This window comes from Xenia sp. Carnegie-2017, unplaced genomic scaffold (assembly GCF_021976095.1).
Source record: "Xenia sp. Carnegie-2017 unplaced genomic scaffold, XeniaSp_v1 HiC_scaffold_13, whole genome shotgun sequence".
Lineage (NCBI taxonomy): Eukaryota > Metazoa > Cnidaria > Anthozoa > Malacalcyonacea > Xeniidae > Xenia > Xenia sp. Carnegie-2017.
Window position 1 is genome coordinate 6477627 of NW_025813436.1, and position 27968 is coordinate 6505594.

A 27968-nucleotide genomic window follows, 5' to 3' on the forward strand; every position below is an offset into this window, starting at 1 on the left:
ACACACACAGTCGAGTTAAAATAACTGAAAGTCTAAAACCTTATGGTTAGTCTTAGTTTTGTTTTCAGTTTTTCACACTGCAATGATAGAAACAACATAAACACACCTCTCTATTAAACACCTTGCACCTTTTATACACTCCCCCTAGAGCCACTAAAACTTATTAAATGCCTGAGGGTTATTAGATCATTTACAGTAATAACTAAATGTCATTTGCCTAAACTAGGTCAATGATTTAAAGGACTGAATTTGTGAACGTAAATATGTAGCTGGCAGAATGACATTGATAATATTGGATACACTTACATCATTAAAATTCTAGCATACCAGTTCAACCTTATTATTATTACAATACTGATGATGTATTTCAATATACTTTAAGATTAATACAAGATGTTTTCCAGTTGACAAAAGTTACATAAGATAAATACAACAGTGTAAGTTTATTTTCTGTACCACATGGCAATTGGTTTTTGTCTTCGAACTTTCTTCTGGAGCTGAAGTATGCCATACAGGAGGGCTTCAGCAGATGGTGGACATCCAGGAACATAGATATCAACTGGAACAATACGATCACAGCCTCTCACAACTGAATATGAGTAATGATAATAACCACCACCATTTGCACAGCTTTATGAAATCAAAAGCATTATAATGAAGGATTTTATAATAATTCAGAAGGAATTGAAACCTAAAGCTGGAAATCTTATTCTTACCTTCCCATTGAGAGTACCCAGCGAGGTTCTGGCATTTGATCATAGACCTATTCAGAAATCAAACAACAATGTAGGTTTTTAAGACAATCTCAAAACATTACTGGTAACTAATAAATACCTTTCGCAGTGCAGGGGCCATTTTATTCGTCAATGTTCCTGCAACAATCATCACATCAGCTTGACGCTAAATGAAGTAAAAACTGATAAAAATATTACAGTAGAGAAAATATCTCTCCAGGTACATACTTACAGGGCTGGCTCTGAAAACTACACCAAATCTGTCCATATCATATCTAAACAATGTACAAAAATAAAAACAGTTTCTTGTCACAACTTGAAAAATTCAATGTCTTAATTGTAAGACTGGTCATTTCCGATAAACTGATGTCTATATGGTTTTATAACAAAGTACTTTAAGCATTACCTGGGCCCAGCAAAATGCATCATTTCAACAGCACAACATGCCAATCCAAAAGTCATTGGCCACATTGAGCTCTAAACATGTAGTAACTCAAGTTTAGATTAATTTGCAATTATCATAAATAAGGATTGTTTTATTTCTTGCCAAAATCAAGTTCAATAGACATATTTTTTGAGAAACAATTTTAACAATTGGTCTCTATGTTAGTTTTGAAATCACATTTTCTTTGAGTGCATAGGAGCAACAATTTTGATTAAATATTTAGACACAAGATGGCTTACTCTTCTTCCCCAGTTAACTAAATCATCAATCTTTGCTACAACATAATCTAAATAAATAAAAAATATAAATAGTGATAAAATAATATGAAACAGTGTACTGATATTATTGTTTAAAAATAAAAGTTTCTCTGGATTTTATAAATAATTTTATTGAGCTTTCGACTTAATGCTTCGAGCCTTCATCAGAAAGAAGAAATTATCTACTTACACTTGCTTTTAGCTTGTAGACGCTTAGAGCGTCTAATTGGATTAGCAGGTGGATTAATGTGATTGTATGGGGTAAAATGCATTGCCATGGGTTTTGATGTATTGTGACTACGATCGGTGTTAATATTATTAGAGTGTAATGTTGTAGTTTTGGTGTTGTTTGTAGTTTTTTGTCTTTTTTCTTTAGTTGTGAGTATATGGTGGGTATGTCGATATGTCTGTTTATTGTGTTGTTGTCTTTACTGTACCAAGCTTCTGATATTGTTATGGATATTGATATATGTGCTTACCAGCTGCATTATTTAGACGCCCTTGTTTTTTTGCAGGAACTGTTACAGCATTTCGTCTTGCTTCATAAGGTATGATTCTTTGAAAATGATTAACAATAGCAAAATTTATGCTGAAGTTGCATCTTGCATGTTATGTGTAGTATCTTACCTGTTATTATGATCACCCACGGAAATCTTTTTACTATAATGATTGCGAATGCAAGTGACTTGCAAAAATCTAAACAAATAAAACACCAATTTCTTTTTTGGGAAATCTATGAGCTCTTTCTAGATGAAAATTAGGGTACCTTTTGTAAATGATCTCTGTCAATTTTATGGAAGATGATGCTTTATAAAACTGCATGGTTGTCATCTAAAAAGACGTCATTTCACATAGATCAAAATCACACACACTGGGTTGATTTGAGAGGTTTTGCAGATTTATGTTTCATGACGTTTCTACAATACCAAGTACCCACTACCAAGACAGACTACATGACGAGTTTATTAAATTTTGCATGCAACTTCGAATGAAAAAATGATTGAACAAATTACAAAGCTGTTCGAACTCTACCTGTTGTTGTTGTAAACAAATTTTGCTGGAAAATTCAAAGTTTCGCAAGAAAATAACGAAATTTTAAAATTTTTGCCATTAAAAATGTTTTGAACATTTGTCTTTTTTGCCCCAGTCTCCTGGCGATGACAATGTGCGCGGGCCGAGAAGTGACGAATCACGAAAGTGAAACGTGAAACTGGTGATGTGCAAAATGTGTTCTCCAATGTCAAATTTCTCGCCTTCTGTATCAAATTTCTCTGAAATAAACGTGAACTTTGTATCTTCGTTCATTCTACGACAGCTGCTTATACTTTGAAAGCTCTGAGCGCTGCATCTAGCCTTATTCTATCAATTTCAATTTTGAATGGGGAAAATGCAGGTATTTTTTTCATCTTGTTAAATTCATTTTCTGTCTTTATTCATTTTTAAATTTCTCAGTACATTATCCTTTATGTTTTATTTTATAGAACTAACACATTTGACCATTTGTATTCATTTAATCTTCGAGTTCATTGTAATCGTGATTTGTTAACTTTTTAAATTTTTTTACAGGAGGCTGAGGTACAAAGTATTGAAGAAACTGGAAGACTTTTCTACCCTAAATTGCTCGATTTAAGGTTTCAAGGTATATTTTAAATGAATATAAAAACTTTCATTTTAACCTTTTAACCGTGAAATTTTAAGCCAATTTTCAGCCCTCTGTAATAATGTAATTTAATGCTGTCTTTATACCTGCAACCGCAAGTTACCTGCCAATATTAGGGCGTTGAAGTCGTAGAATTGGACGTGTACTTCATGGCAGGAGAACAATTGTTACTGTATGATAGAGACATTTGCAAATTCATATTGAGCTCTTTCAAATATTTTATTTAAATTTATTCTGATAAGTCAAGACATGTCAAGACATGACTTGAGAATATGCTGTGCTTAACTTCAAACATAATACATTGAACATTGTTGTATCCCCTGCAAGGAATACTGGTTTGCTTTCCCTTTAAACCTCTGATATCAGCATCAATGTCATTGGTACATTTTGCTAAACATAGATACATTATGGGAAATGCTGTAATAAACTCATCTACTTCCCTTTTCTTTGATTTCTAAACATGAAATCTTGAGTTATACCAATGATGTCTTGTCTAATTTTTCAACTGCTTTCATTAATTATGCAACCATTTTCTTAGCTAACTGAACTCGTGCCCTTGACTGGCTTCATTATCCCACAGTGTCTTTTGCTTATAGACAACTGTGCCACTCCAGCTGAGTATAATTTCCTTTGATATTTAAGCATTCATGCTTAAAAAATGTGAAATCAATGCTTTTAATAATTGTGAATGAGGTGAAAGGTCACTAGAGAATGAAATTATAGAAATAGAATAACGACTGTTCGTATTAGTTTGGTGGATGGCGTGATGTGGGCGGGTTATCTGCGCAGACGTAAAGTTTTTATGTGAAATATATTGCGTTGTGTTCTTGGTGTACTTATCAAAGAACTCGTTGCTTATTGAGGAGGTACTTTTTTACGTGTGTCGTTTGTTATTTGAGAGGATCCTTGTTTTTTGGCACACTCTGGACATGACGCTCTGAATGAGATTCTGGAGGTGTTTGGAACTTATTTTCTGTTTGTTCAGTACGCTAATATTTCTGTATAGAGGGTTGATGTTTTTATTTATTCGTTGATTGCGTCAAACGAAAAGATCTTCGTTCTCCTCTTATGTAACCTCGACGATTTATTGTCAGTTATAATACGTCTTATTGTAGACGCCAATCAGGCTTTTTGATACGCATCATATGCTCATGTTACATGATTATTTTGAATATTAGAAGATTATCAGAAAACAACCATCGATCATTTTACTGGTTCTTCAGCTAAGCTACATCGTGGATAATGTGTTGATGAAAGGCAGCCATGAAACTTAGTTGGGTTCATTTTGCATCGTTTTTTGCTATTTTTTATATTTTCTGTATGATGCCATGCAAGGTATTTGCTTGCACACCTTCTCTTAGTTGTGTGCCAATTGATTGTGAACTAAGTGAGTGGTCTTCATGGAGTAATTGTACCGTAAAGTGTGGAAACTCTGGTGTGAAAGAAAGATCGCGTAGAGAGGTAAACACTCTTTTGTGCAAAAATTCTATCTTTACCACCATGACAACTAAACGCCTTTACAGCAACTGAGAATCGTAGAGATGTGGCTTGATCTTTTGCGCAAAAATACTCGTTTAAACGTCAAATTTGCATGCTTTTTTCTTGTATGTTAGCTTTGGCACACAATTGTATTGTTCGTCTTTCGTCTGCTAATGACCTTGACTTGCCTTTAAGAAACACGAATAATTCTTTGAATATCAAATGCAACAGGTAACGTTTATATCAACGTTGTACCATGCAACGCCATAAATGGTAACGATGACCTCGGATGACCGTTGTTTGTGTTTTTCACGAGAAAACAACCCCTTTGCTACGTTGTAATTTATGAGAATGCCCTTTTTCAGTTTGCTTTTTATTCCTGCTAGCTCCGACATCCTGATTGTGATGGAAAAAAATGTCAAGGTAATTTAACGGAGAGCGTGTCATGTCCTGGAAGTTGTTGTCCGATACCATGTGTTTATCGGTGGACCATGGAGTCATCTTGCTCTACGACATGCGGGAACGGGACAAAACAGTTTAAACTTAAAATAATCAGGTATCCTCTTTGTGGAGGATCACCTTGTCCTAATAAAACAAGAAAGACGGAGCAATGTGGTGATGGAGGGTATGTTGTTATTACATTTTTTATTTCTTGTGTAGAACGTAATGCTGTGCGAAAATTATTGGCGTACTTATTAGAAAAATCGTCTTGCAAAAATTTACAGTGTGGATATTAACTACGATAAGAAAGAAGTCAGTGAACGTTTTTTTATTTCTGAATCACACTTTCCTTTCTCGAGGATATTTTACTCGTACTTGTTTCTCTCTAAGCGATTTTAGAAACTTCGTATTGGGTTACCGTTAGGATTCTTGTATAGACAAACACTAAGGTGAATGGTTTAAACCTGGGAGTATCGTTACATGTTTGTGGATGTAGATCGTCCAGGTAAGTAGAGTTCTGAGAAGGACTGTTGTTGTTGACATTTACTGACGCTGCGAGAACCTTAGCGGTAGTCATCTTCACAGTCAACAACAACAACAGTTCTTCTCAGGACTCTACTAACCTGGACGATCTACATCCACAAACATGAATGAACAAACACTGTCAGTCAACTACCAAAATATTTTCTGTTGAAAGCCAAGTTTTTGACAAGTAAAGTTAAGTAGATTATATAGTGCGACATACGTAGCATTGGTTTAATGGTAATAGTAAATATGGGAACGGATATTGGTGTTAGTATAATTAATAAACAGGCATCTGCAAATTTTACGGAAAATATGCTTTTGCTTGTATACAATGAAACCCACTCAGTGACAGCTATTGTCTTTGCTTCTTCAATTTCTACCATGGTGGTAACAAGTGTGATGACGTCACGCCAACTTGGTGTCAGAAGCTTTTTGTTATTACGTCACTGTTGCAATGCATTGTTGTTAATGACGTTCTTATGGTGATGGTTATATACAATCTTTTGGATATCTTCAAAGTCGACATCATCATTTTAGTGTGAACTATGATTGTCAATCGATATGTTCTAGTTTGTGTTCTTCTTCTAATTATCTTCAATCATCTCTGTCATGGTTGGCGAAGACGACGACGCAGACGTCGTTGGAGATGTTATCCTCGGGATTGTGTTGTATCTTCATGGTCTTCGTTTTCTTCTTGCACGGCTACTTGTGGATCCTCGGGCACAAAATATCGAACTCGTTATATTACAAGATATGCGTATTGTGGTGGCAGATGTAACTATCGAACCTACCAAAGCGTATCTTGCCCTGGGACTTGTTGTCCTGCACATTGTTCGTACTCCTGGACGGCTTGGGGTTCATGTTCAAAAACATGTCAATACGGCACGCGAACACGCAGTATTCGAGTTTGGAGAAATCCCAGTTGTGGTGGAAGAGCTTGTCCTTCCAGTAGCCAGTCTCAAAAATGTGGGACTGGGAGGTAGAAACAACTTATTTATTTGTAAAATGCCCAAGTTGTTTTTGTTGATATTTAGCAATTCATTGCTTATTTGTGTTTGTATTTTTTACCCCCCGCTGTTATAGAAGCGGTTAACGCTCTTCTTTTATTGGGTTTTTACTTTAATGGATGCTATTGCTTCGGATTTTTCCATTCTTATTGATGATCTTTGAACCACATTCTTTGGCGAGACTTGCGAGCAAAGTGCTGATTTTGTGTGCCTTATTATTGAAAGAGAATGAATGAGCAGTTTCGTTGCGCATATTAACTCGATACGTAATAATCATATGGTTTCATTCACTGATGCGTTCATCTGAAATTGTCAACGATTTAGTATGTGCTTTTGTGTGGGGGCAAAATGCAGCAATCTATATGTCAATTGTTTTATTATCGGGCATATTAAATGACTTCTGAATACAGAAGGAATTAATACTTCATCTTATTATCTCAAGAACATGTCCTGACACGTAACGCTTTACGTGCACAAGTGTTTTTGAAAGGATTTCTTCCTGCTGGAGAAGGGATATCACGCTAACTTCAAATGAAAGGATTTCTTCCTGCTGGAGAAGGGATATCACGCTAACTTCAAATTACTGCTTTCCACTCTTTAATGACGAAAGCTATTTTATACTCTTTAACTTCGTATGTTAAAGGTAAATTGAACCCAGGCCATTTATAATGTTTTCATCAATATGCTGCCGCTCTAATGTGATAGCATTCCCAAGTCATGACGTCACTCAAACTCCCCATCTTTCCCTTTAGTTGAATTTTCTACCGCAGTAATGTGATTGCATCCCCAGGTCATGACATTACTCACTTAAACCCCCATATTTTCGTCATCCTTACGTTAAAGGTTTTCCTGTTTTCAAAGGACGCTAGTTGAAACCTTGTGTTGTGTTATCCTAATGCTTCTTTTCATTCATTGTTTGTTCTTATCTTTGCAAGTTCGAATATGAATTGCAAAATTTATTTTACTAATATATTACACCAGAAAATATTGACTAGATCTATTAAGACGTTCTTTCATGTAACCGCGACATCGATCATTCCTAAAAATGAGCACAAACCTGTTTTACAACATGAACAATCTTAATGTCGGTGACGTTTTCATAAAATGTGTTAGAAAATTTAATTAAGTTCTCAAGAGTTCCTTGTTAATATACTGTTTGTTTTTTTATCTTAATGTTGGACAGCATCCCATATAAATTACACGCGTAAGAAAGTTAAGTAGTAAGGTAATTAAACTCGCCATATAACACATCAGGATTATATGGTTACAATTAAGAACTTACCATACTACACTATACGAAAATATTTTTTGCAAAAGGGAAACTTGCAGCATTGACGCAAGTTCAACAATGAAACAAGTGATTTTTATTCTTACGTTGCTTTGTTTCTGTCTCGATTTGGATTTTGCCTGTCGACGATCACCACCATCATGCCGTAGAAGAGACTGTTCCTATACGAGTTGGGGGAGTTGGAGTGCTTGCACGGCTAGTTGTGGCAGTAATGGGCTAAAAGTACGTACTAGATCAATAAGAACCCATGGAACGTGTGGTGGAAGTTCTTGCGACTCCAGTAAACTTAAGCAAAGGACCTCTTGTCCTCACACTTGTTGCCCTTTAAATTGTCGTTATACATGGAGTACTTGGTCCTCTTGCGGTGTGTCGTGTGGTTATGGTACGCGCCTGCGCACGATAAAGATAATTGCATCGCAAAGTTGTGGTGGTAGATCATGTCCTAGTAGGAGAGCGGAGGTTCAGAAATGTGGAGATGGACGGTAGGCGCGTGCTTTTTGTTGTCAATGTCTTCCTGCGACACGGGAAAGCTTATTTTAATCAGTGATTTTAAGTGGTGTTAAACCCGCCTTCGGCAAATGCCGCTTAAAACTGTTCTTCATCGCAAGTGAGATTTGAACTAGTAATACCATTATGTCTTTGTTTGCCGTGTTCGATATGTATTCCAGTCCATACAGTATTTCATCGACTTCTGTTGAACCATATTTCGGAAACACTAAAGATCTTTCTTATCTCATATTTCACACATGAAAGGTCTTTCCTATCCTTTATTTCACAGTAGTAATCTTTTCATTTTGTAATGCTCTCGTTTCTCAACAAATGCTCTTAATTTAAACGTAATTTGTGCTTAAAGATCGTACTTGCTCGCTTCAAATAGGAATTAAATTTATTTTCCTCTTTTTTTTATGGCTGATAAAAATTTTTATGGGTTTCTTTTGTTGGTATTTTTAAGAGTATATTCTCCTTTTATTTTCTAAAACATATCTATTTTTTTCAGATTGATTATTACTATTAAGTTCTACACCACTCCCCCCCCCCTCCCATTGTGATCATTGGCCGTACTCATTATGTATTTACTTTCATAAGATGTTGCCCTGTTAACTGTGCAGTGGGAAGTTGGGGATCTTGGGGGTCATGTAATGCTGCTTGCGAGAAAACTGGTACCCGCAAACGAAATCGTCAAGTAACAAGACAGGCTTCTTGTGGGGGGACATCTTGTCCAAGTCTTACAGATACTAAGTCATGCAGCGGCCCATGCTGTCCACGTGATTGTGTCATGTCATCCTGGTCTACCTGGAGCAAATGCTCATCTAGTGAGTGATTTTGACGTACTAATCCCTGGGACTATATTTCGTGTCTCCCTAAGAAGGAATTTTCATAATCATTAAAAAATACACATTTAATATAAACGACAACTTTTTTGAAAATAGACATGTTTCGACATCTCATGATGCCATCTTCAGTATGAATGAAATAATAGGTGATACAGGGTTTATATAAAAGTAATAGGATACATAAATTAGAACAATAAAAAGGAAATAAGATAAAATAATAAGGAGCGTCCGAGCGTATTATAAACTAAATATTGTATTGAATTTAAAAACTTGAACATTGAGGTCAGGGTTAGTTTTGTTAATGTGGAGTGCTTCTTTGATTTTAAGGGTGAATGAGGTGTCGGCAGTGTCGATGATTTTGAAACAAGAGGGTGAATAGTTGGTTTTGCATGAGTGAGATTTAAGAAGGTGTCGGTAGATGTGAGAGTTTTTGTCTGTTGTGGTATGTTCCCTTTTTCTGGTGGATAAATGGCGCGAAGTTTCGCCAATGTATCGGGAGTTACATCCCGCGCAATTGAATTCATATACCACCATAGATTTAATTGAATCAGGGATTGGGTCTTTAAATGAGAAAAGGGTTTTGATTTTGAATGATGTGAAAATTAGTCGAATGTCAATATCTGTACAGAAGCGTTTCATAATGTTTGTAAAGTCTGCGTTGTGTGTCGTGAGTAATGTCCGATGTATGGTAGTTTGGTATAGAGTTGTTATTTTGGAATTTTCATTTGTGTTGGTTGTGATCGTCGTGTCAGGAGTTTCGGTGTCTAGGTTGAGGTTGTTGCTATGTTTGTTGTCGAATATCGTTTACGGTTCTGTTAATAAAGTGAAGTGGGAAAGAGTTTCGTAAAGAGTGGATGTGATGTTTATGTCTCGTTGAAAGCCATTGTTCGTATTCTTAAGTTTGTATGCTCTGTCGATTAGTGTGCGTATACGTCCGGTTTTGTATGAAAGTGTGAAACTAAAATAGTTCGTCAGAAGTCCTGTGTACGTTGGTTTGTGGTATGTAGATGTTGTACAGCTGTCGTGAGATTTTGTTAGTAAAATGTCAAGAAATGGCAGTTGATCTTGTTGTTCAGTTTCAAAGAAAATCTAATGTTTGCGTGCTGTGTGTTAATGTAATTATAAAACTTCATGGCCTCAGTTTCGTTAGTAAAAACACAAAAAATATCGTCAACGTGTCTGCGGTAAAATAGTGGTTTAGTGTCGTTGTAGTTGTTTAGCCAGTTTCGTTCATGTGAGCCCATGAAAATGTTAGCAAGTATGGGTGCTAAGGAGGCCATCGCAACACCGTCCGTCTGGTCATAAAATTTTCCATTAAATAAAAAATGCGTCTGTGCTGTTGCTATTAAAAACAGTTGTGTGAGGTCTGATCTGTTTATACTGAACGTGGGGTTGTGAGTGAATATTAAGTCGATTGCTAGGTTGATGGTTTCAGTAAGTGGTATGTTAGTAAATAGGCTTTCAACGTCGTAGGAGATGAAGAATTTGTGACAAAGTTGATGAGTTGAAAAGATGAAGTCGTCGAGGAAAGTGAGAATCTTTAGTGGGTGGTCATCTGGTATGAGTGGTGTTAGTAGAGAACTAAGATACTTAGCTAAATTATAATTGTATGCGTTGATTGATGAAACTATAGGTCGTAGTGGAGGCGATTGTTCTGGTTATCGTTTCTTGTGAAGTTTCGGTAAGCCATAGAAGCGTGAGGGTTGAGAACATCTGGGGAAGATATCAATGAGGTTCTCAACCCTCACGCTCAACTTACACAAGCCATCACTCAACGAACTATTTTAGTTCTCACACCACTTCATACAACCGGACTTATCGCACACTAATCGACAGAGCATACAAACTTAAGAATCGAACAATGGCTTACTAAAAACTACATCTTCATTTACGAAACTCTCACCTGCGGAAACAGAACCGACGAACGTTTTGACTATAATTTTCAACAATTCCGAAAATGACAAACGTCACAACAACACAAATGACATTAACCTCGGCTCTATTTTTGTTTTACCAACATGAACTTAATTACGACAACGCGGCACTTACAAACTATGAATTCGTTTCTGTCAATTGCCATTTCTTGTTCACATCTTAATACGCTTTTCTTTTAAAACCCAATCCCTGATTCAACTTCTGGCGGTGGTTTGAATTCGCTTCATGAAATTCCCGATACTTGGCGAAACTTGCGCCATTTATCCACCAGAATGGGAACATACCACAACAGACGGCTCACATCCCGACAGCTTCTTATCCACCATGCAAACCAACATTCAAACTTGTTTCAAAATCATGATCGACGACTCTGATTCACTAAAATCAAAGATTCACTTCACATTAACAACTAACTGACCTCAATGTGAAAACAACTATTTAGTAATAATGCCACGCTCCTTTATTTTATCTTATTATCCTTTTATTCAATAATTCATGTATCCTAAACTTTTATATAAATGTATCTATTATTTCATTCCTGAATCTGGATTCATCTGTCTATTTTCAAAAAAGTTGTCGTTTATATTAAATGTGTATTGGCAATAGTGCTTTTACGAAATTATGAAAAATTAAAAATACTTATTAAATTTTCACGATCATTGTATTTTTAGGTGGCTGCGCTGTAAATAGTGGCACTAGAAAAAGGACTCGAAGGTTAATGACCAAGGCGTCATGTGGTGGCACATGTGGTCTAGCTACATCAGATACTCAAAAATGTACTCCTATTCCTATTTCATGTCAAGTAAGTGAATATTGGAGTCGATCTGTGAATGAAATTATTTTATTACATGCTCCGGATGAAAAATAGGAGACTTTGATATCCATGCGTGAAACTGTATATTTATAATACATCAATGTCCAGGTTAGCTCATGGAGTTTGTGGCAAGCATGTGTTCCAAGCAATGGCAGATGTGGACAAGGGAATCAACATCGTTCACGTAACATTACACAACAAAGTTATTGTAGTTCACCGTGTCCACAGATTAATGAGAGTCGAAGTTGTGTTCATAGTTGTTGCCCTGTCAATTGTCAATTAAGCCAATGGACGACATGGTCTTCGTGTTCTTCTACATGCGGAAAAGGTTATCTTAAAATCTTTTTGTAACGTCGTGTATTAGAGAAAAAACATACTCCAAATAGCAAGCATGTTGTAAACTCAAGACTCGAAAAAAGATTTTCAAAGCAAATGAAATAAAATGATTCAAAATCATTATCAATTGATTCTTGAATCCTGAGTTATCGACTAATCAACTGGAATTTTGAGTTTTCGAGATGACGCTGTTTGGAGCAATTTTTATCTCGTATTTCTTTAAATTTTCACCAAGAGAAAACTTTTTTTATATATATTTCGCAGTAATAAGGCGTCGTTTTCCGGTATATCTTTAGGCAAGTCAGATCGTACTCGTAGTGTGCGCATTCAACCAAGTTGTGGTGGTCGGAATTGTAGTATCTTGAGTGAGAGTAAGGACTGTATTAAATACAACGATAAAGATTGTGTCATGGGCTTATGGAGTTCATGGTCTGTCTGTGATAATGGCTGTGGTCACGGAACACAACGCAGATATCGTAAGATAACTCATCAAAGTGTTTGTCGGGGACAAAAATGTGGGTCAATCGAGGAATCAAGAAATTGTACTAGCTACAGAAATAGCCGTGATTGTGAGGTAGTTTTGTTTAAGAATGAAAACTGAAATCTTCATTCTATATATTTCACTCAAACTGTAGTCTTTATATACTTAACTTTAATTTCTGTATTCAGGTTGGCGAATGGTCATCGTGGAGTAAATGTGACCAACTGTGTGCCATTGGGAATAAAGTTAGAAATAGAAGGATCACATCGAACTTCCAATGTCAAGGAAGATCTTGTCCTCATCTCAAGGTATATCTGTGTATACGCGAAGTTTCTTTTTTCTCAATTCATTTCAGTCATACTGTTTTTGATTCTAGGAATCCATGCAATGTGGTTTACCTAACAACGGTTGCCAACACAAATGCAACAATGGTGTTTGTTCTTGTAGTGCCGGATATAATTTGATCGGCACCAAGAATTGTACTGCAAAGGATTGTGGGAAACTTGAATTGTCTTATTGTCCTTCAGGTATTTCGTAGTGACGTGTGTGATTTTTTAGATATGTAATATGTCTAAACTACTTAATAAAGTAGATAGTAGATATTAGTATTTTTATCTTACAATGCCAACTGAATTACGTCTTACTAGTTGATGAATACTATATTTGTATGTTTACATATATACGTTACATGTGGTTGATTTTGTCATTATTGTGAAGGTACGAATCATGGAACAACATGTGAACACCCTGTTGTTTCGTGTCCTAACAACCAGACTATCTTCTCGACTTTTTGCTCAATACTCTGCCCAAGCTATTACGCTCAAAAAGGTGCCAACAGTATTACATGTACAGCGGCCGGTACATGGTCAACAACTGTTGGGACTTACTGTCGAAGGATCAACGACCCTCCTTCTCAGGTTATTCGTACTTTCGTTTCATGTGCCCTGCTAAATATCTTTGTTAAACTATGCATGTTTGTTTTTCAGATTATTTTGTCTGGGTCTCAGAGTGTTCCTGAGAATAGTATTCTACGTACTCTTGTTGGAAGACTTTCGTCAGTAGATACAAACCCCCGGGATTTACACAACTATAGCTTGATATCCGGAGGTGAAGGAAAGTTTGTCCTTTTCGATGATGAATTGTACACGGATTTTGTTTTCGACTACGAGACAATGACTACAAGGTACTGACGTAGTTAACTCATTGATCTGTCTTTATGAAACTTGACGCAGGAAATGTCTTTTTGTGTTTCCATAGATATGACCTAAGAATCCGTAGTACAGACAACGGGAATCCTCCAATGTCGATGGAAAAATAATCCCAGTAGTTATTGACGATGTCAACGAAAGGCCGACGTCTGTTCAAGTACGTTGTTAAATATCGAAAGTTCTCTTTAAATATTAAAATTTTTTAAACTTTATGGATGTGAGATCTTTTCACCAGTTTATGCTTCTTCATTTCTAATTCCAGTTATCAAACCACTATATCTCTGAGAACTCCGACGTCGACACAATCGTGGGGATATTGTCTACCATTGACCCGGATAATAGCCAGACTCATTCTTATACTTTGATCAATTCTGCATCTGGAAGATTTAAAGTTAAAGGCAATATTCTTAAGGTGGAACAAACTAAAATCAAATAGTATATTTTGGTGAAAATATGCTAATAGATATGATAGCTTTCATACTTGTTTCATTCTAGGTTGCATTTAGTAACAGACATTGTTTCAAATTTGGTGGCTATTTCTGTTCATTGAATTTCGAAGTATCTCGCAGTCATCAAGTTACACTCCGAAGTACAGACAATGGAAATCCTTCTCTATCTCATGATGTTAATCTCACAATCAATCTGACTGATGTAAACGACCAACCGCGAGGTCTAGTTCTAAGTAATAACAAAGTTTCGGAAAATGCAACTGTGAGTGAAGTTATTGGAAAGTTCTCGGCTGAAGATGAGGATAGTGCACAGACTTTGTCTTATTTTCTCAATGATGATGACAAAGGAAGATTTACTGTCGATCAACGAGGATATCTATCATTGGCATTGTCAGCTAATTTTGAACAGGACACATTACGTAATATAACGGCTGTCGCAAAGGATAATGGAGTCCCAGTAAAAATGGTTAGATTCTATGTTGGAGAAATTGTCATGTTAAAAATCAAAGCCCAACTTCTAGAAAGTAAAAGTACACTTTATTATTATGTTTTATCTTTATAATAAAGATTCGTTTACTTGCTATAAGCTGGGCTTTGATATTTATAATAAGATAACTTTTCCCGCATGGAAAATACTTTGTCACCGTCATAATTTGTATGATAATAATACGAATTGTTTTTTAAATATATATTAATTGTTTTTCTATTTTAGATAGTGAAATCATTCACAATTCAAATATTGAAGGTAAACGATCCTGTAGTGAATTTGAAATTCATCGACATGAACAATCAGCACTCACAGAGTATTTCAGTGAAAGAAAATGCCAGTATATCCAGCGTCATAGGACATTTTGAAGTATCAGACAACGAAACGTCACAGGAACTGTCCATTCATTTAGATGTAAATCCATTTCAAGCGTTTTCACTGTCATCATCAAATTGTACTGATAGAAATCGTACGAAATGTGAAACTAAACTTGTCCTACAAAAGAAACTAGATCGCGAAATAACACAAGGTTTCCAAATTTATGTCCGCGTGAAGGATAATCAAAATAGATCCATCATCACCACGTTCAACGTATCGATAGAGGACTGTAATGATCGACCCTATGACATTACTATTGCTGGAGGAATGGAGACGAATATCGTTGAAAATATTCAAGGAGCGTTGGCTGGAGAATTGTTGAGTAGTGACCAGGACCTTTCTCAGACACACAGTTATCGTCTGCTCAACAACAGCGATGTGTTTGAAATACGAGACGATTTCTTGTTTCTTCACAATGACACGTTTCTGGACTTCGAGAATAAAAGCCAATACATTATTAAAATCCAATCTACAGATAATGGTCAACCGCCTCTGACGTCATTACCTCAATCCCTGATTGTTCACGTGATCAACAGAAACGAAGCTCCAATTAGGATTGATCTTACTTACAATAAGATAACTGAGAATAGTAATTCAGGGACAGAAATTGGATTATTTATCATAACAGACCCTGACAATTACAATTTGTCTCGTCAATTACATGTTTGTCGGCTCATTGATTCTGCTATGGGAAAGGTTGAAATATTGTATAAAAATGGCAAAAATATTCTTATTCAAGCTGCTCAACTTTTGGATTATGAACAGACACCATCTATGACAATCACGGTACGTTGTCGAGACCCCTATGGTTTATATAAACAAAGCGATTTTGTTATTCATGTAACGGATGTAAATGAACGTCCCGTCTTCGTAAAACTTTCAAATACTCATATACGTGAAAATAGTGGGCCAGCGGTTGTTGGTATATTGACTACACAAGACCCGGATAACCTTAACAACGCATCAAGACAGATCATACATTATTCCTTGATATCCAATATCCCTAGTCCTTTCGTTTTGATTGGTCGTGAACTGAGTATTAACGCTAGTTTAAATTACGAGAGCGTCAGGTCATGGAATATTCAGATACGCGCTCAAGATAACGGTGTACCCTCGCTCTATCTTGATGAATATATTGTTATATCAGTACTGGATGTTAATGACAAACCATATGCTATACAGGTACGATGTTTTATTATAAATAAGGCATTTTTACTTTGAAGATTTGTAATTGTGTTCAATAAAACGAAAAATGTTGAGATTTAGTCCATTTAGTTCCTTTAGACCTTCATCTTTTGCAATATGTATAACACTTATTTTATTTTTTTATCGCTCTCTTATAATGGTTTCTTTTTCTTTTCTTTCAGCTATCCAACAATGAAATAATGGAGAACAGTGATGTTGATACAGTTGTTGGTAACCTCGTTGCAATTGACGAAGACGTTGGACAAAGTCATATTTATAAACTTCTCGATACTGCTGGTGGACGATTCAAGATTGTCAACAATCAAGTTAAGGTAGTAACATACTTCGTTGTTGCATTTTTGCACATTCTCTTTTGTGTTGCACTATTTTAAACATAGCCGTAATCTTAACTTTTGGTTTTGAATGTAATTCGTTTGTTTTCTGTGCTTTTATACTGTTACTTTTATGTTGTTTTTTTTCTGTGCTTTTATACTGTTACTTTTATGTTTTTCTTTTCTGTGTTTTTTTCCTTCATTGTCCACTTTCTTGTGTTTGTGAATTGAGTTTCATTTGTTATTGGTACAGATCTGCCACAATGTGCTATAAAACAGTGAAGCCAATTTGTTTTTTTTTGTTGTTGTAGACATCACTGTCAAATACGTTATGTCTTCAATACGGTTCTTCTTTGTGTCATCTTAACTATGAACTCCAGCAGTCTTATAACATCAGCATTAGAGTAACGGATAACGGCATTCCTCTTGCGAGTCATGTTCAATTATTTACTATTTATCTGAATGATGATAACGATAGACCTCGTGACCTCAACTTGAACAATTGGGAAGTTTCAGCAAACGCCACTGTCGGCACGCTGATTGGTTTTTTAAGTGCGCGCGATGAAGATAGCGGTCAGAGTTTAATTTATTCGTTGGTCGATGATGACGGAGGGAGATTTGCGTTAAATGGAGAAAAGTTGGTTACTGCCAAGTTCTTGAATAATGAAACAGATCAGAATCGCGTTATTTCTGTTGCAGTCACTGATAACGGTTATAATGCTTTAAAGGTAAGGCATTTAATTTTTATAGAAATGTTTTTAGTATTAGAACATACAAACTTCAAATGTGTATTTTATGTTCCACAAAAAGTGCTTGGGTAATTTTTCTATTTCGTTGATACTTCATTTCTTTTTTTTTTCGTTTTAGACTATCCGTAATTTCACCATTAGAGTTTTAAAAGTTAACGAAGTTCCAATTGCTTTCAATTTTACTGAATCCATTGTCTCTTCACTGTTTGAGAATGTGTCGGTCCCAAGTGAAGTTGGAACTGTGTTTGTCTCTGACAGTAATGGCAAACAAGATTTCGTGTTTACATTAGATGATAATTCAAATGGGGAATTTCGACTAAATGGTTCAAGTAAGAAATGTGACAATTTCTCGTCACTAGCAAATGGAACAAAATGCTCAATCAAGTTGTTTCTCGTTAAGTCTCTAAATTACGAGAGAAATAAACGACGATCTGTATCGATTCGTGTAACAGACATACGTGGATCATCACTTGTTAGAACTTTCACTATAGAAGTCATTGATTGTAACGATGCGCCCACGAGCATTAGTTTGAATGGTGGTGTGTCGGCGTTAATTATGGAAAATTCCGCCGGAGCACTTGTTGGAGTACTGAGAACAACTGACGAAGATACATCACAATTGTGGAGTTACCATTTGCTTGAAGATTACAACCTGTTTAATGTCAGGGTTAGCGGTGATGAATATAATATTTTTCTGAATGAAAATTCCTCGCTTAACTACGAAAATAAATCTGAATTCAACTTGACTGTGATATCAAGAGACAATGGACAACCATCTTTTGTTGTCTCTCGAAACTTTACAATCTTCGTTGTGGACATTAACGAGGCGCCTACTCAGATACATTTATCAAAGCATGTCATCAATGAGACGATAGTTTTAGGAAGTGAAGCATCAGCATTAACAGTCGATGATCCCGACAACGTGAACAATGACGGACAAAGTCACTCTTGTCGTGTTGTTGTTGGTCAAGATAAGTTCAGGATTCGTGCTGGCCTATTGTTGAGCAACGTGAGGTTTAATTATGAAAGAATACCTTACGTGAACATCTCTGTGCAATGTGTTGATTCTGGAAGACCAAGATTGTACATTACACAACATTTTACTATCTTTATAAATGATGTTAACGAAGAACCAACTGACATTATTTTATCAAGTCTTGTTGTACGTGAAAACGAGAGTTATGTTTTTGGTGAGTGTTTCTTTATAGAACAAAATGCAGTGATATGAAATATGTCATTGTTAAATGTTTGTATCCTCTTCAGTTAGCTTATCAATTAATAAGGTCTATTTTCTTGTATCTTTTCCAGCAAACATCTCAACGGTTGATCCAGACAATGAACTGAATAATAGTCGACAAAGTTTCACTTACCGATTAGTCTCCACTTTGAAAGATCTTCCATTTCATATTGAAGATGGTAAAATAAGGACGAGGCAAGCCTTGAACTACGAGAAATCATCTACATGGAACATCACAGTTGAATCTCGAGACAGTGGAGTTCCACCTCTTAAAATTCAACGAAGTTTCATCATTAATGTTCAGGGTAAGTTGGCGAAACTTTCGTAAATTATTAATGTATATAATGAAAACCAAAGTTCAGTATTTCGTCCGTCGTGATTTTACATGATTGTCTTTGTTTTTTGTTCATTAAGACGTGAACGAAGCTCCAAGAAACTTACATGATTGTCTTTGTTTTTTGTTCATTAAGACGTGAACGAAGCTCCAAGAAATTTACATGATTGTCTTTGTTTTTTGTTCATTAAGACGTGAACGAAGCTCCAAGAAACTTACATGATTGTCTTTGTTTTTTGTTCATTAAGACGTGAACGAAGCTCCAAGAAATTTACATGATTGTCTTTGTGTTTTGTTCATTAAGACGTGAACGAAGCTCAAGAAATTTACATGATTGTCTTTGTTTTTGTTCATTAAGACGTGAACGAAGCTCAAGAAATTTACATGATTGTCTTTGTTTTTTGTTCATTAAGACGTGAACGAAGCTCCAAGAAATTTACATGATTGTCTTTGTTTTTTGTTCATTAAGACGTGAACGAAGCTCCGAAATTTTGAGTTCATTAAGACGTGAACGAAGAAATTTACATGATTGTCTTTGTTTTGTTCATTAAGACGTGAACGAAGCTCTAGAAATTACATGATGTTCATTAAGACGTGAACGAAGCTTTACATGATTGTCTTTGTTTTTTGTTCATTAAGACGTGAACGAAGCTCCAAGAAATTTACATGATTGTCTTTGTGTTTTGTTCATTAAGACGTGAACAAGCTCAAGAAATTTACAATTGTCTTTGTTTTGTTCATTAAACGTGAACGAAGCTCCAGACATGAATTGACGTGAACGAAGCTCCTAGAAATTTACATGATTGTTTTTGAAAGACGTCTCCGAAATTTACATGACATTAAGACGTGAACGAAGCTCCAAGAAATTTACATGACATTAAGACGTGAACGAAGCTCCAAGAAATTTACATGATTGTCTTTGTTTTTTGTTCATTAAGACGTGAATGAAGCTCCAAGAATAATCACTCTTTCTCCAAGCAATGTGAATGAAAATCCAGAAGAATGGCGACTAATTGGAAAACTCTCCGCTACTGATGAAGACGAGAATCAGACACACACGTTCACACTGACAGTGATTCGGGAAGATTTCATGTCTTCAACTCTTCTGAGTCGCCATCTCAAACACAAACTGTCTTCTATTTGGTGGAAAATACTGTTTACTGAATTATGAAGCTCAAAGTACTCGAGTGATTTCCGTACGTGCTATAGATGATGGGATACCTCCGTTGGAACTTACTATGAATATTAACATTACACTTGATGACGTTAACGATCGTCCACGTGACATGACGTTGTCAAAGAGCTGGATCATGGAGAATGCACCCTTGAACGAGACAGTTGGTTATTTTAATGTGAATGATGAAGATACCCGAGATATTCTTCGTTTCAGTTTAATCAATTCCACTTACGGTTATTTTAAAGTTGATGCAAATGGACGTCTGTCTGTCAATAAGAGCACCAATCATGAAGTGCACGAAATTGAACATGTAATGGTGCAAGTGGTGGACTCGGGAAATTTGTCGGTAAGTGTGTGTAAAATAATAGAAATAAGGCTTGCTATTTAAACTACTTTTTGACTCATTGTAAAAGATACTGTCAATTTTAGATACAGCAAGAATTTACGATTATCATCAGGGATTCACAGGAGACGCCATTCAACATTACTTTGACCTCAACTCATGGACAGAAATCGTATCCCATGAATCATGCAAGAATAAATGAAAACTCGCAATATGGAGCAATCGTTGGAACTCTAGTTTCATATGATCAAGATGTTGATCAATTTTTGTCATTTTCACTGGTTGACAGCGCAGGTAAAACATTTATCGTTGTGCATGCTACTTTTCCTGAGAAAGATCACTGTCTGTTGCAACAATGACTAAGACTTATTTTTATCTTTTAAGGTGGTCGATTTTCTATCAATAACTTGACAAGTTGTCACAATTTAACTTCTGTTGCTAATGTCAATACAATCTGTTCCACTTATTTACTTGCGGTGGGTAATCTAAACTACGAATCATCAAAATCTCACAACGTTTTTGTTGAAGTGTCCGATGGTATTCACACTCTTGTAGCTAACTTTACTATAATAGTTGATGATGAAAATGACCCTCCGGAGAAAGTAACCATACAGGGATTAGCCTGGGGTCGAGTAAAAGAAAATAGAAACACAGAGCTTATCGGGGAATTAATCACAAGTGACGAAGACATAACCCAATCACATGTGTACACTCTCAAAGGAAGTGAAAAGTTTATTCTTCGAGGAAATAAACTGTTTACGTCAGCAGAGGCAAATATTGACTTTGAAAAACTTCAGACGGTTGATATAGTTGTAATTTCAAGGGATAATGGCATACCTTCAAAACATGTTAAACAAAATATAACTATCATTGTAAGTAAAATATTTTTTTTCTTTCTATTTTGTGAAGTGCGATATTTTCTTCTTTAAAAGTATTTTCACCTCTCATAATTTCTTTATTTTCAGATCGACGATGTGAATGAAACTCCAAGCAATATAAGCCTGAGTGCTTCAACTGTGAAAGAGAACAGTGAGCAGGGGACATTTGTTGCTAACATATCCGTTGACGATCCCGATAATCATGGTCCTAAAGGGATCTGGCAAACTCACAACTGTTTTCTAATTGACTCCGCCCAAGATCGTTTTAGAATTTTGAATAATATGAACACTCTCGTTGTTTCATCAGGTGATTTAAATTACGAAACATCTACTCTTCACACCATTATCGTCGAATGTCGTGACTCTGCTCGAAAACCATTGCGCATCCAGAAGTCGTTTGATATTGAAGTCGTTGACGTGAATGAAAGACCACAGAAGATAATACTTTCTAATGCTAGAGTACCGGAAAATGCAGGCTCCTTGCTTGTAGGGGTGTTAAGTACATTAGACCAAGATAGAAACCAATCGTTCAGCTATATCTTGCTTTCTGTTGGTGCACAAGATAGCTTTTATGTAAACGGTACCCAGCTTTGGACTAAAGTTAACTTAGACTACGAGAAAAGAAGTACATGGAATATAAGAATGGAAACTGTTGATCAAGGAGGTAAATATATTAAAACCTCGTCAAAAAATAGAAATTCGTACGATCAATAATCGTAGAAATGTACAATAGTGCTCACGTTCTTTCATTCCAAGGTCTGAATTTCTCGCAAGCTGTAACGATATTTGTGGAGGATGTGAATGACCCACCTAGAAATATTTCATCCATGCAACCGCTGTTTGTAAATGAGAACAGTAACGTGGGCTCTGTTATCACAGTTTTTTATGCTGATGACGAGGACGCTGGTCAAACTCATCGCTTCTTCATTACAAATGTCACAGCCTTTCGACATGATATGACAAGGTAAAGAATCTACCGTTGCACAAAATAAAATAATTCAGTTTTTATACCTGTTGACTTTCACCTTCAGGATCTATAGTTATCAGAATGCGTTGCTTTTAAATCCAACTTCTGGGAAACTGACTGTGGACTCTCATATAAACTACGAGTCGATGACAAAGATTTACTTGGGAATAGAGACTCGAGATAATGGATATCCTTCTTTGTCATTTAAAAAGGATTTTGTCGTGAATGTTGTCGATATCAACGAACCACCGAGTGATTTGAAACTGTCGAATAATCAGGTATCTTGATTGCAATGAATGTTGCTTTATAGTAATCTATCATACCAGCTGCATTGTGTGTGTTTTTGCAGATATCTGAGAATAGTGATGAAGGATCTTTGGTGGGAATTCTTAACGTAACGGATCCGGATAACATTATCGAAGAGAAACAATTCTATTCTTGTCAAGTTCTGAATGATGTTCCTTTCAATGTCACTCAAATGCATCTCATCGTAGCTAGAGATGTTTTGGATTATGAAAATATTGCAGATTATACTGTCAAGGTATACATGTAAATCATTCATTGTTGTCATTACTATCACTTATTGTATGTTGTCATTACTATCACTTATTGTACCTTCTTGTTGTCATTACTATCACTTATTGTACCTTCTTGTTGTCATTACTATCACTTATTGTACCTTCTTGTTGTCATTACTATCACTTATTGTACCTCTTTATTTATAGATCAATTGCAGTACTGACGAACCCAAGCTTTTCTATTTCTAAATCGTTTTCTGTTCAAATAACTGATGTAAACGAAGCGCCTTTCAATCTCGTTTTAAATGGCTCTTCTGTTATGGAAAATCTACCTCCAAATACAAGAATTGGAAGTTTGTCTGCTCTTGATCCAGATCAGAACAATGTAAGCGAGTAATTTTCATTATGATCAAATTAGGACAACTAAGAACAATTACTTTGTCTAGAGAACGTTTTAGTGTAAAAGTGTTGCACCTAAATATAATAGCGTGACTAACTTTCTTCTTTTACATACATTGACTGGATCTTTGCTTACTTAATGTAATAGTGTGCTGTCGTAAAGTATAATATTCCTAAATTTTTACGATTTTGCAGGTGATATTTACATTTGCTGAAGGAACATCTGATTCTTTCAAGTTTTCAATCAAAGAAAGCACATTAATGACGAGGGCGGTTTTTGATTACGAGCAACAAGATAGCTACGTCATAAATGTAGTTGCGAAGGATGACGGGATACCAAGTGTTAACGAAACCAAAGAATTTGTCATCAAGGCAGGAAATTTTGCGAAAGTCTGTTTTATTTGGGGGTTTTTTACAGCATGAGGATAAAAATAACGTTTTTTAATTGCAGATTATTGACTCAAATGATGAGCCAAGCCACATCATATTGAATTCGTCTGGTATTAGAGAGGATGCTATAGTTGGAACAATTGTCGGAAGGTTGAAGACTCATGATCAAGACGTAAATCAAACGCACTTTTACTCTCTTCTTAATCTGAACTGTAAGACGAAATTAGGATTTTATTTTTATTTTTCTCATTTCATCTCTCTTACTAAAACTATGTTTTTCTTCTTGTTGTTTTCTGAATTCTAGCCACCTTTTTTATTGTTGGTAACGAAATATTAGTGAAAGAAACGAATCGTCTGGATTACGAAAGTGCTGCAGAAATGAGAGTACTTGTAGAAACTACTGACAATGGGATTCCATCATTGTCGCATCAGGTAAAACAAAACGTGACTAAAACGTAGAACAACTTTTCAAATTCCTGAAACTTTGCCATATTTCTAACATCAATATATTCCTTATGCAGAATGACGTCATCATAAATGTGATTGATGTAAATGAAAGACCGTATGCCATAAGAAATACTGGATCGTTATCAGTCAAAGAGAACAGTCAAAACGATACTTCAGTTGTTTTTGAAGTTTTCGATCAAGATTATAATCAATCTCATCGTTGTTATATTTATAATTCTAACATTTTTGAGATAAACAACTCGGCTGGCGAGTTTATACTTCGCGTTAAATATGGAGCTGTAGTCGACTTTGAAAAAAACCCAATTACTGCAGGTATGACCATCGCTTTCAGTCTTTATGTTTCCACTTAAATGATTCAAATCCTTCAATTAGATCTATTTTCCTTCAGTTAATGTGACTTGCACGGATAATGGCAGTCCACCTCTTAGCAGCTCAGCGTCGTTCAATATCAACATTGAAGATGTAAACGAACCTCCTGTCGATATATCATTAAATGGGTCTTATGAAGTCGATGAAATCGCATACGTGAATTATTCTTTGGGGAATTTGATTTGCAAAGATTTCGATCGAAATCAGACATGTTCATTTCTTGTTGTTGGCCAATACAATAACACGTTCCGTGTAAGTATAGGGTTCATTTCAGATTACATTAATTGAAATTCCTGGAACGAGTTAGTCCTATATAGAGTTTCTTCGCCAAAATGAAACTTTGTAATTATGTTTTACATCATTTATTTTAATGAAAGTCTTTTTATGTTTTAAGTTTCGAGAATAGGGTGTAATGTGAATAATAAAAAGTCTTAAATTATTGATCTTATCGGGGTTTGAATTTGTAACCATTTTTGCAGAATTCATTCGAAAGAAGTAATATATTTTATATACTTTTAGGTCATCCATGGTACAAATCTTTTAACAGTGATCTCTAATGTGGAACTGGACTACGAGAAATTGCCTCATCCTTATATAATGGTGACGATTCAGGCAATTGATGACGGTGTTCCTGTACAGTCAATGTTGAAGCAACTTAACATTACTGTCAACGATATTAATGAAGGAGCTAACAAGATTTATCTAAAAGCAGGCGATGTTACGTTGAGAGAAACGACAGAAATTAACACTAATATCAGTGAAGTTTTATGCAATAACCCGGAGAGATGGCAGACTTTAGAATACACGATACTCTCGGATGCTGCCACGTTTTTTATAATCGTTAAAGTCCCTTATAACGTCACGTATGCACCGCCTATATTAAACGCAATAGGAAAAAAACAAGCAAGATTTGAATTGTTTAGATCATATTTGTTCCTGAAAAAACACTTGATGAACTTCGATGCTCGTTCAAGTTATGATCTTCTTGTTGAAGTGAAAGATAACGGTCACCCCGTGAAATCGTTCATTGGTGTTATCTACATTAACGTATCGAGAGTTGATCCATGTGCTCCAACGAACAGATGCAGTGAGAATGCAGTCTGTCACAGACAAGATGGCTTTAATTACAACTGTCGTTGTATGGATGGTTATACTGGTGATGGTTATAACTGCACTGACATTGATGACTGTCAACCATCCTTTGACTATTGTGATGAAGTTCAAGAATATCCGTGTCTTCCATGTAAACACAATGGAAAATGTCATGATCAATTGAAGACCTTCAACTGCACCTGTCTTCCTGGATACAATGGCGCTCAATGCAATCATAATATTGATGAATGTGATCCCAGAAATAAATTCCCTTATAGTTGTCATAAAGATCATGGCTTGTGCATTGATCATATTAATAACATCACGTGTAACTGTCACCGTGGTTACGATGGCTGGCTCTGTCAAACTGATATTGATGATTGTATTGGGGAACCTTGTGGCCAACATCCTTGCACTGATCATATAGGTACGGCTTTAACTCTCTCGAAAACAAACAAGGAATATGTTAAGTAGTAAATATGTATATTTTTATTCTTGTTTTTAATATCTTCTTTCCTTTCTCTACAGGATTCTACGAGTGTCATTGCGAGAAGGGCTACATGGGTTCTAGATGTGAACGTCAAGTTGGAAAACACGAATGCCTTAAAGATCAGACATACATACCATATCGTACCGATCACAGTGAAGACGAAGATTCTAAAGACTCCGACAAGAAAAGAAATGAAAACGTTTGCTTTTCTGGTCAAAATATCACCATGTTACACCTGAATAAAACGTTGCTCGAAATGTACGGTGTTTCTTTTGAAAACTACGAAGCATTTTCTTCTGCAATTAAGATCGAAGTGGAAGATTGGATCAAAAAACGGCTTCTTGTTTACTTCTCTTATATAAACCATTTTACTAAAGATGGATACTTCAATGTCAGCGATGTGAGTGTATTGAATCCTATTGTAAATTCAGAAAATATTTCACTACCTATTATTGCTAGAGTTGGTGTGAAAGCTCTCTCACAAACCGCTATTTTGTGCTCTCTTCATCAATTACTCAACTGCACGCAAAGAGCTGGATACACGTCCTATACCTCCAAGGACTTTAGCTATATGGACTTCATGTGTGTCAGCGATGAAGATGTGAAGAAGTTACATTGTCAGACACGCGAGGAAACTCTGGGTGGACTTACAGGAAAGGGCTCTAAGAAAGGGGGCTTACAACGGTGGTCTATTTATTTGCTTGCAACGGTTGGGGCTATTTTGTTTCTCTTTGTTCTCTGGTTCGCCCATTACGCTCTTAGTTCACATAAACAGAACCTTCAAAAAGCACTGCGTAATCGACAACAGTTTGATCACGTGAGACTACCTGACGAGGAAGAAGAACATTATCGTGACGTCATGTTTCGTCATCATATTTCGACCATTGGCGGAGAATCAAATCCAATTTATGGCTTGGACGAAGATGAATCTGTTATGGTTCCAAATCCACTGTATGGTGTATCACGTGGTATTGAAACACCAATAACAAAACGCGGCCCGTCGTTTGCAAATCCACTCTTCGCTACCAGGGAACAAGAAGATAGTCTGAGCTCCAAATCTGCTGGGCAGCCTCAACCAAGTCATGATAATTGATTCGTAGAAAATGAAAAAAATCAGTCTCGTGTGTATTTTGTCTTAACTTAAAAAGTCATTTGATTTTCAATACGCTTTTTTAATCGTGAATTATTCGTAATGGGATTTTAAAGGAGCCAGTCTCTGGAATCATCGATTCTTATTTGTTATTTTAACGTACTTTATTTATTCATAAAACGTCGATTAAACATTTTCTGTTTTCAATCAAAGGTTAAAAATGTACTATGTCTGACGTTTGCGTCAAAAAAGCTTAGAAAGAGGTAAAAATTGAGAAGAGATTTTCATTTGATAAACACTCAACTCTACTAGCACGACTAAGTTTGCTGTGTTCGAAACATGTCTAACACCGTTGTACACTCTCCTTGGATATAAAACTTTTTCCATTTACTTGAATTATTTGTATAAATGATTTCTAAAATAAAAAATGCCATCAATACAATTTTCTCAATTTTTTTCCCAAAAAAAGACATTTCTGATATGTAGTGGCTGTTTTTATTTCAATCAACAAAGTGTTCTAGAAGATTTTGAATAGCAGATTTCTCACCGATTAACTTTGATTTAAAATAACTTTATACTTAGGCATACTTTGCAGAGAAGACGTCTATCTGCTGCAAGAAAATCATTGGACTCCTCAATTTCATCCTAAAACGATTCCTCGAAGATTTTGGGAAGAATTCCGAATCTCTTAC

The 27968-nt window shown here is 35.8% G+C and overlaps 2 protein-coding genes across 2 annotated transcripts; one reads left to right on the top strand and one right to left on the bottom strand.

The window, feature by feature from the left end:
- Positions 1 to 340: 340 nt before the first annotated feature.
- LOC124452123 (NADH-quinone oxidoreductase subunit B 2-like) lies at positions 341 to 2518 on the bottom strand. The gene is made up of 10 exons (XM_047002714.1): positions 2469 to 2518; positions 2203 to 2267; positions 2064 to 2132; positions 1916 to 1992; positions 1419 to 1465; positions 1141 to 1211; positions 967 to 1009; positions 835 to 900; positions 717 to 763; positions 341 to 630 (listed from the first exon to the last, which is right to left on the bottom strand). The coding sequence occupies exons 2-10, from the start codon at positions 2265 to 2267 to the stop codon at positions 444 to 446; spliced, it is 672 nt and encodes a 223-aa protein (XP_046858670.1). The 5' UTR covers positions 2469 to 2518; the 3' UTR covers positions 341 to 443.
- Positions 2519 to 2713: 195 nt separating this feature from the next.
- LOC124433315 (protocadherin Fat 4-like) lies at positions 2714 to 27715 on the top strand. Its single transcript, XM_046983075.1, is given in 37 exon segments — positions 2714 to 2829; positions 3003 to 4557; positions 4962 to 5200; positions 8923 to 9149; positions 11777 to 11907; positions 12028 to 12247; positions 12552 to 12829; positions 12925 to 13044; positions 13113 to 13263; positions 13454 to 13653; positions 13723 to 13919; positions 13994 to 14049; positions 14052 to 14101; positions 14207 to 14356; positions 14440 to 14859; positions 15106 to 16440; positions 16626 to 16775; positions 17087 to 17503; positions 17643 to 18714; positions 18833 to 19066; positions 20034 to 20167; positions 20211 to 20618; positions 20702 to 20909; positions 21000 to 21487; positions 21581 to 22157; positions 22250 to 22457; positions 22525 to 22738; positions 22810 to 23001; positions 23186 to 23197; positions 23199 to 23363; positions 23573 to 23749; positions 23829 to 23979; positions 24072 to 24199; positions 24289 to 24547; positions 24624 to 24856; positions 25124 to 26123; positions 26225 to 27715. Coding segments are annotated over 36 exon segments (11394 nt in total). The 5' UTR covers positions 2714 to 2829; positions 3003 to 4419; the 3' UTR covers positions 27280 to 27715.
- The last annotated feature ends 253 nt before the right edge of the window (positions 27716 to 27968 follow it).

What these genes read in the sequence shown, in the direction of transcription:
- LOC124452123 (XM_047002714.1), bottom strand. Translation starts at nt 2,267, where the DNA reads ATGACAACCATGCAGTTTTATAAAGCATCATCTTCCATAAAATTGACA. An exon ending in ACAGAGATCATTTACAAAAG is followed by an intron (nt 2,133 to 2,202) that starts GTACCCTAATTT and finishes TTATTTGTTTAG; the next exon opens with ATTTTTGCAAGTCACTTGCA. An exon ending in TAGTTTTCAGAGCCAGCCCT is followed by an intron (nt 901 to 966) that starts GTAAGTATGTAC and finishes TACTTCATTTAG; the next exon opens with CGTCAAGCTGATGTGATGAT.